The following is a 9,977-nucleotide window of genomic DNA, read 5'->3' as shown; positions in this document are numbered from 1 at the left end:
TAACAAAACGAATAATAATGAGATTACAAATATTCACGCAATAGATACAATATTTAAAAATATTTACGAATACTTACAATAGTACATTTGAAGATATATATCTACAATCAAAATAAAAAAAAATTATTAGTAACAATAATAAATTAGTAACAATAATGTATACATGTCAGAATTTTACATAATAAAGTAAGAGAGAGAAATGTAATATAATATTTATTTAATATTATCTTTTAGTCAATTACATTTCTTAGTTAATATAATATATATATATATAATTGCCAGCTTTAGAAAAAAACTCTTTCGACATGTACATGATGTTGCTGTGATGATGCAACGATACTTTTTTATTATGTTGAAAAGAAAATTAATTTGTAGCATTTTCTGGCCAGTAATTTAATATTAGTTTTTCTATCGAGATAGGTATCTTTATAATCCGAAAGTAAATAAATTTTTTTAACAAGAAAGTATCAGATATATAATTAATCTTTTGTCCATGTCCGCCACATATCAAAGTCCTGAAATACTTCTATTATACGGTCGAATATAAGAGCTTTTGCATCAATGGCCCATAGAAAATCGAAATGGGTCAACATTTTATACGGATTTTCCTCCAGCAGAATAACGTTCGGCAGATGCTTATATGTCTCGAGGACATTCTGAGAAAAGAGAATATGAGAAACAATAAAATTAATAATAATCATTTGAAAAATATAAGCAATTATCTCTTAAAAGCCGTTTTCGGCTTACATATATGTATATACATAAATAATAATATGAGCTGAAGAAATAAGGGGGAAAGAAAGGAGAAGAAGAGAGAATGAGAGGATGGAAGAGAGAGAAAGAGCAGGTGGGAGGGAGAAAGCAGAGAAAGATATTTCGTATTACATTATAAAAAGGAAATCATGCGATTTAATTAAAAAATTCGAAGTAAATAGCTCGTATGACATAGATAAAGTTTTGTCTATGTATAATTTATAAAATTTTACTTTCTTTCTCTTTGATATATATTTTTTAGTCAAATAATGTTTTTATATAAGAATCAAAAGTGACCTTACCGTTTTTGAAGCAAGTAAATCATTAGCGCCGTAAAATAAAGCCAAGGGCGCAATAACTTTTTCAAGATTATACGGTAGGGGTATTGGCTGCCCGTAGTGCTTGTAATTACCGAAGTATCCATAATCAAAGGTTTGAAATTTCTCTGCAGCAATCAATATAAATTATTTCACATAAATGTGTAATTAAAATTAAAAGATATTTGCAAAAAAGTAAAAATTTTAATTTTTATTTAGATAAACGTAAAGTGATTATGTCATGATTAATGTGCTTAAAAAAATCACTACTGGGATAGTTATTTTATTATTAATAAAGATAATAATAAGATTTTAGATACGATTTAACCCAACATCTCTTTCTTCTAAAGAGGGGAGGAATACTCACGTGTAATCATATTTTGGTAAAGATGATAAGCCGTGTTCACGGAAGCGCCGCTCGGATAATACGATAATATTTCCGGTAATGACGTCTGTAACGAGTGACTTCATTAAAAACAATTTTGTTGTATATTAAAAAAATCGTGCTAAGTTAGAAATATATAATGTACAGTGTTAAGTTGTGCTGGACCGGATCCGGAGAAGAGAAATAATATTGCAATGCAGATAGGTTGGGCAATTGCTCCATCTCTGCACAGTGTTCTTCCAATGGTGATGGTTGTTGATGATAAGGAAGCTAATTCATATATTTCATTGAAATCGAGAAATTCCTAATAAACAAATATATATGTAAATATAATATAATAGATGTAAACATAAAAGAAATTTAATTAAAACTATACACGGGATATAATAATATGAGCTGAAGAAATAAGCTGATATATAATACATAATATCAAAATAATGATGTAATTATATATCAGCTTCTGAAATGTATAATTAACGGTAAAATAATAATAGCAATAAGTGTTAATACGCAGATATTATTGTAAAATGCACAAACTATGTAATACAGGCATTATACAAGAAATAATTAATTTGCATAATCAATGTAAATCACTTTGTTACTCGCATTTCGGTATAAATTAAAACTCTTTTTAATTATTGTATAAATAATCAATAAAGTAAAAATCTTAGAAGTTGCCATTATATGATATAAAAAAATTGTATAAAAGAATACTTATTAAAAAAAGTTTGCGATAAAATAATACATAACATTATAAAAAAGAATATTTTATTTAATCAACTATTTATAATAATTTATGTTAATACAAAACTTATATATGTATACCTATATAAAACTTTTACTTTATTTAAAACACGATCGATCTTGATATCGCTTTACCTTAAACTTTGGTATTTTAGGACGAATATGTTCCAGTGCGGGAGATAATTCTTTCCAAAAGGCTACCGGAGCAAGAAGAATACCTAATTTTATTTTTGCATTGTATTCGGGTTTCATAGATAGTAAAACAAATAATACGGTAGTTCCCATCGAATGACCGACGTAGCGTAAAGTCTTTTGTTTTGTGTGACTGAGTACATAATCGATCATAGATGGTAGATCTCTAGTTCCTACCTCGTGATAGCTAGACAATAAAATTAAATATTACTTTCTTTTTTACTACCTTTTAATATCGCAAAATAAACAAATATTCTTTTAGTTACAAATTTTTCAATTCAATTAGAATACATTTTTTCTTAATAAGAATATCGAGATATTTAATGTATCTATGTACAATATTATAAATCTTTATATTTTTTATTATGGAAAAATTGATTTTAATTAGAAATTTTAGGTGAAATCTGGCTAGAATTTAATACAATTAAAGAAATAAAAGAAATAAATATAAATAATTGAAAGCTATTTAAATAAACAAAAAAGTTGAAATTAATAAAGAATATTTCTTTAAAATGGTTCTTATATATAAAATAAAATTTTACCTAAATTGCCAAAAGTCTTTATTTCGTGAAGACAGTTTTACATGTGATCTGCAATAAGAATTTCCCCTGATATTTCCAACCCATACATCATATCCTTGATCAGCTAATAAAAATGCTATAACACAAAATAATAATGCATAATTATCTTCTCTTATCATCTTAATAGCCATACTTTCGGATAAAAACGTAATTGCTTTTTTTTCCTCAGGGTATATATCAATGTTAAATGTTCTATTAAACATTTTTTATTTATTTTGGTGAGCATTATAGTTTTTCCAAAAGAAAAGATACGAGGTGTGATCAAAAAGTTCGTGGAAAATTTTTTTTTCTGCCGACGTGGCAACACTGTAGGCTTCTATGGTGGTTTGGCGTCTAAGGGGAAGCCTTTTTTACGAGTCATCAGTGCAAATTTGGTTACAATCGAGTGCATAGTGCATACGTATTTTTTTGTGCCAGTATTGTGCCATTTTGATTGCGATATGTTTCTTGGGTTGCTCCATTGCGACCGCGCAAAAAAACTGCGTTCACAAATACTGGCACAGAAAAATACGTATGCACTCGATTGTGACAAAATTTGCACTGATGACTCGTAAGGCTTCCCCTTAGACGCCAAACCACCATAGAAGCCTACAGTGTTGCCACGTCGGCAGAAAAAAATTTTTTCCACGAACTTTTTGATCACACCTCGTATTTCGTTACTTCAAAAATTTCTAACAAAAAAAAATCGTACAATTAATAAAACTCTCTTATTCATATAAAATAAATTTGTTTTTAAAATATGTAATTAAAATATTAAAAAGATACAATAAAATATAGAGTTGATTTAATACAATAATCTTGCCAACATAATAAATAGATTTTTGTTGAGCATGTGATAATAAATTCTTTGATATTACGTGAATCGACAAATATTGAAGAAAATAGTTCATTGATTTATTTAATTAGTTTTTATTAAATTTATCGTGCTTTATTAAGATGTGATAAAGTGTCATTTATTATTTTTCTTAATTTAACAAAATTTGTCAAATTTTATAAGATAATACAACAAGATTCTTCTAATGAAATTGATCTAATGAGATTGATTAATTGAACTTGCAAAATTGTTTACTTTAACTTTAATTACTTTTATTTTCTGTCTCGACTGGTTGTTCTTGATCCGTTTTTTGGTTATAAATAGTTATAAATAGTCGTTAAAACTTTCACTGCCTAAGCGGTCTTACTTTTGTCATTATAGGTATAAAGAAATGAAGTCAAGGTGAACATATTGATCGTAATCTTCAACTTCAATCCCAACTTGATGGACATGTATGCGCGCGTGTAAATATACATAGCTATCTCATACCGTGTCCAGAACTGTGAACTCAAATATTGAAAATTCCACGGCTTATAATGTTAAGATGATAATTCTCTTAATTTCTACGTCAATTTGTATTTCACTTTTCGCACATCCAAAAATAGAATCATTCGGTGTGCTGCGATCGAGAAGATCCATGCGAATTTTAGGATGCGCAGAAAGTGGAAAATATATGAGATGTTTCACGCTACTTAGAGGAAATAATTCTGAATCTGATTAACATATTTAATGGTGACATCGGTAATACATTATGTATATTGACGCCAGTTTGACGGTCACTCACCAAGGTCTTTGCCAGCACCGATCGACACCCAGCAATCAGATGTACACACAAAACCATGTTGTAGGAACACAACTTTTCTTCTTTGTTGACTGTTAGATAAAGGACTTCCTGATATTCTATGTATCACCAAGTTATAACCATCTTCCGTTGTGACGTAATGCTCCTCGGCAGGGTAACCGTATCTTTGTACTAAACCGATCTGCGTATATAGACATGTGTGAACGTTAAAAAATAAGAGTTCAAGATTTTTAAACGGTTCTATCGTAATATTTGTTTACACGTAATATTTGTTATATAAAATTACAAGAGAAATTTATTTATGCAAAAGAATTTATATTTTATACAACTAATGTACATTATCAAAACAAAAATCGTTTCTATCTTTCTATCATAGAAATTAATGTTTTAATTAATTAATTTTTCGATTTACGTTAATTTAACTTCTTTTTACTTACTAGTTTGGTAAATACTACCAATCCTCTAATAATAGGTCTTGAAATGTTTTTTAAACATCCTATACAATTCAAAATAAAGTTGAAACATTTCTTATTTTGTAGAGAGTATATTATTTTATTCAATATTTTTGTTGTTTGAACAAAAGAATCTTGATAACTGTACTGCTACTATACTGCTATTGGTTATAACTATATATATACGATCGTTAACACAGCAAGTTATTTTTGTGTATCAACAAGATTCTTTCGTCTAAATACTCTAAATAAGTTAACCTTCTAATTACGCCATTATTTTTTCAAGTGTGTTTTTAATGGGACAAAATATAAAAGACAATCTCGATACACTTACAAAATCCAATGTGGTTACATTGTTCACTCGTGTTATGACTTCATCTGGATTCCTTACTCTTATTATACCGGGATCCTTAGGAAATAGATAGTTGATTATTGCTTTCCGAGAGAATGGTAGATCTAACCAACAACTTAGTTTTGCCTCTAGCATTACTACAGTAAGCATAAGTGTGAGGAAAACAAGTTTCACGTTCATTCTCATTATATTGTTGATACTCGCGATTGTAAACTACAACTTGTAAGTGCCAACAATATCAAATAATATTACTTGATATAAGTTCTATGGCATCTCTTCGTTTGCATTTCAAGAAACCTACAAATGCAATTAATATTAGTTTATTCATTAATTACTTGACAATTAGTTGATCTTTCTTTAATATATCAAAAAAAATTGTTAAATGTTAAGTCGTTTTACTTTTTAATTTTTGACATCAAATATTTAGTAATTAATTTAATAATGTAATTAGAGTTTATAAAATTTATAAAGTTTGTTTAAAAGAAATTATAAAGTTTTGTTATCTGTTTGATTGACTAAAGCTCGATCACTTTATAAAAACCAAAGGCTTGTTTTTAATTCATTATTCTATTAGATTACTAAGTTATGTATTAATATTTCGATATTTTAACATTAAATTTTTATCGATTATAATTTTTTCACAGATTACTTAAAAAATTAATTATTAATCTCAAATGTTTTGCAAGTATTTTCGGTATATGTACTTAAATAGCTTATTAAACAGTTTAAAGTGTAATCAAGGACACCAACTCGAACCACCTATTTTCACATTAAAAAAACGTAATTTTTATGAATAACTGGATACCTAATCTATATTTCTTAATCGTTGTTGGATTATGCGTGGTTATGAAATTTTAATATGCAGAACAGGAATTTGCGTGAAGATAAATTGGGAGGTGAGAGCAGGTAGGTGAAAAGTGCTAGATATATACTGCAATCAAAACCGCAATACGATGTATAATTATGCACGGTTTATGAAGCGGTTTATTTTTAAAGTTTGCAGATGAGATTTGAATTAAAATGATCTCAATCTAATTTTTTAAATAAAGCATTTAAAGTCTATGAGATCAATTAAATATCAAATAAGGTCAAGTTAATTTGCAGAGTCAACTTTTTTGCAAAATTAATTTTTTTTCCAATTGTGTTTTTACATCTTAATGTTTGTTAATATCTTGTCAATATTGATATATTGAATTTTATATATATAATATATAATTTTCAATATATAATATATTGAAAATACATAATTATAAATTAAAAATAAAAAAATTTATGCAGAGCAACCATCTCATGATCATCTTAAAAATTATTTTTTTTGTAAATGTTTTAAATAAAAGTTTACAGTTTAAGGAGAAAAATGCAATGTGTGCAATACATCTTTATATATTTTTTATAAAATTGATGTCACCGATATTCTTCTAAATGATTTTTTTAGCTGCTTTGCATGTAAAAGTACTAAAATAGAGTTGTAAAAAGATTAATAGTTCAAAAAATATTTTATATATTATTGTGACGCATTTCGGAATAACATAAAATATTAACATATATATGTGTACGGGTTTGATTGCGTGGGCGGATGTATATACATATATGTGTGTGTGTGTGTGTGTGTGTGTGTGTGTGTATGAGCGCGTATCACTTTTTTATACTTTTATTTTTCTGATTTTGTAACGTTTATAAAATAAAAGTATATTTAAATTTTAAACAAACAATGAAATTTAAAGGCAAAAATCCGTAAGGCAAGACTTGTCTTATTATTTTTTATCCTATTGTCCTTTTGTAGGTTTTATAATAGATATTTCCTTATTTTTTTGATCTTCCAAGCAGTGAATTCTCTTAATTTATATCAAAGTTTAGATTTATTATGTATTAAATTATTAACAACATTTATATATTTATATTATATATTATATATAAAAAATGTCGATCTATTTGTATCACAAATTTTGAAAATAGGAAATAATAATTTCAAGTAATTTTGTATGTTTCTAAGACTTATATACAGTCCGTCATTTTTTACATACGTTTTATATTAATGTACTTACTATTGTGTGTGTATATATTCATGTTAAACACTTTAAATTAGCAGTCAAAAACTAGAGAGACACATTTTCAGTACTACTTATATTATTTGATTTCTGAAAGCAAATTATATGTTATAATTTTACTAAAGTATAAAAACGTTAACTGTCACACACGGCGGATAAGTTGAAACTGTAAGCAACGAACAGCTCAGACATATATATATATGCAGGCATATCTCAGTCTTACTACTAATCAGACATTTATATGGATCCTCAGGGTCGTGTAAAGTTTTGCGATAGCTCATCTGCATCTCACATTTAGTCAATAGGCTTTTATCAAGACTAAGTAAACCGGTAATAGTTGATCATTGACTGAATCATCATTTTAAGGGCCGATTTCACCATCTCTGAATTAAGTGTAACCTTCGATCAAACTCACTCTTCGTCTCTTTCTAAGGGGAACAATTAGAAAGAGATAAAGAGTGAGTTTAATCGAAGGTTACATGCAGTTGATCGAGGTTGGTGAAACTGGCCCTTAAAAATTTAGGTCAAACAAACAACCTGTGTTGTTTTTTTTTAAACGGTACGTAATATATATTACGTAATATTTTACGGTATTATTACATCTCGCATGAGTATTCGAAGGCTGGTATTTGAAGGAGATACTCAAAATTAATTTTTCGATGTTCAGATATTAAACGTTATCCGATTTTTTTATATTTAAATTTACAAGAAAAAACTATATGTCCTTCTTTGAATTTTACGGATTTTCTGCAATAGAGTGGGAAAAGATATTGGTTATATCAGCACAGTGTTTGCCTTGATGCCGGCATCAAGTCGACAATTTTACATTAATTTTTGCTCGAGTACAGGGAATTAAATGTTAATATCTGATATAACATTTTTTTTAAACAAATACAGCATATGTTATGCGTACAAATGTGTATTTATATCCGTATCACGGTTTTTATTATCAATCTTCACAATGACACGTACCATTGTGTATTTATATCCGTATCACGTTTTTTATCATCGATCTTCACAATGACACGTACCATTGATACTCTAAATGATACTCAGTGCACTAAATGATACTCAGTGCATTAGCGGCATGTGTGATCAAATAAATTAAAGGGGCTATTTTTCTTTGTAAAAAATGATATGTGTAAGAAATTAACAAAAAATAAATAGAATATAGATAGTAAAAAAATATCAACTTATAATAAAATCCTAGCATTTTAGGATACGTATTTTATTGTCTATTTCATATTTATATACTTTAAATAAAATATAAATAATTAAATAAAAAATAATAGTAGATGGACTTAGCCAGTATTTGTGTTCGTTACTGCAGATGTATAACGAATAGATATGCGTAATCGGCAAATAACCATCAAGCAATACCTGTTTTGCTGTATTTTTCAACATTGAATAACAAATCTTTTGTTGTTTAACTCAATGGAGATGAAAACTAGATTAGAAACAACAAGTTATATAAATAAAATTTTGATTTAAGCAAATCTATCGATTATATTAATCGATTGAGTCACAGTTTGGTCGAAGTCGACCTACATTTTGCATATAATTTACATGTGAAAAACACACCACTCGTTAAACCAGTTTACATTCTGGATTCGTTTAATTAACTTAAACACAAAAACAAACAAATTTGTTTTTATCATTGTTTGCTTGGTTTATATATAAGATATTTTTTACAATTGTTTGTATATTATATTGATGTACAATGTTTAATTATGCACGTTTAATTAATTATGCATCAAATTATATTTAATTTCAATACTGATCCGGAATGCGGATATACGTGATGTTTAACCTTTGCGAAACTTTATTTATCTGCAAAATATTTCCATGTCTATTATATTTCGATTCCTAAACACATTTCTCTATACTAACAATAAGTTGCCAATATTAAGAAAGAATCATTTATGCAGAAATTATTTGGACAAATCAGTAATCAGTTGCGCAAATTCTTGCTTCTTTTCAAAGTTTTCATTGTCTACTTCCATTCGCGTTGTTTTCTATACAGACGATAATAATTAACGCGTCTACCTCTCTCGCATTTTATTCCTTCTTCAGAAATATAAATGGATATAAATGGATATAAATGATGTTTTCATTATTATATTCACTCATTTATCAGATTACACACACAACACACTCGAGATTTTATATAATATCTCATTGTTAAACTAATTTTGCAAACAGCACAAGATTTCCGCTGATTTAAGCGCTTTGAGCACACAAAATCTTGATAATGATACGTTGTGTAATCCGAACTCGCAACCTCGCGCCTTCTCATCTCGCTGAGTACTAAATAAATACGTTGGCCGTTTTAGTATAATAGAAGCTCTAAAACACACATAGGCGTATCAATCCTACACTTATTGTTGCCGCAAGCAAAAGAATGGAATTATTTCGAAGTTGATTAAAACTTTTAGAACAGTTTATGCATCGAAGTTTCTCGTACAAGCATTTTATTATTTTTAACACTGCGTTGATATTATTTTTAATTTAATATTACTATTATTATTTTTAAATTT

The 9,977-nt window shown here is 27.7% G+C and overlaps 1 protein-coding gene across 2 annotated transcripts; it reads right to left on the bottom strand.

Moving 5' to 3' along the window:
• Positions 1 to 200: 200 nt before the first annotated feature.
• On the bottom strand, positions 201 to 9,729 carry LOC139774420 (lipase 3-like). Of its 2 annotated transcripts, none has more exons than XM_071709658.1 (9): positions 9,487 to 9,729; positions 5,375 to 5,689; positions 4,571 to 4,769; positions 2,934 to 3,048; positions 2,335 to 2,578; positions 1,601 to 1,759; positions 1,438 to 1,522; positions 1,056 to 1,198; positions 201 to 656 (listed from the first exon to the last, which is right to left on the bottom strand). In XM_071709658.1, exons 2-9 carry the CDS (start codon positions 5,576 to 5,578, stop codon positions 480 to 482), a joined length of 1,326 nt encoding a protein of 441 aa, XP_071565759.1. In that variant the 5' UTR covers positions 5,579 to 5,689; positions 9,487 to 9,729; the 3' UTR covers positions 201 to 479. The 2 variants fall into 2 exon arrangements, with proteins under 2 accessions (XP_071565759.1, XP_071565758.1); XM_071709657.1 differs by lacking the exon at positions 9,487 to 9,729 and adding an exon at positions 7,438 to 9,480.
• Between the last annotated feature and the right edge of the window lie 248 nt (positions 9,730 to 9,977).

The sequence above is a fragment of the Temnothorax nylanderi genome, unplaced genomic scaffold, assembly GCF_030848795.1.
Source record: "Temnothorax nylanderi isolate EJ_2023f unplaced genomic scaffold, tnyl_v1.0 TNYL_tig0081_pilon, whole genome shotgun sequence".
Classification (NCBI taxonomy): Eukaryota; Metazoa; Arthropoda; class Insecta; order Hymenoptera; family Formicidae; genus Temnothorax; species Temnothorax nylanderi.
Note: the sequence above shows the minus strand (reverse complement) of the source record. Positions and strands in the feature narration are given on the sequence as shown.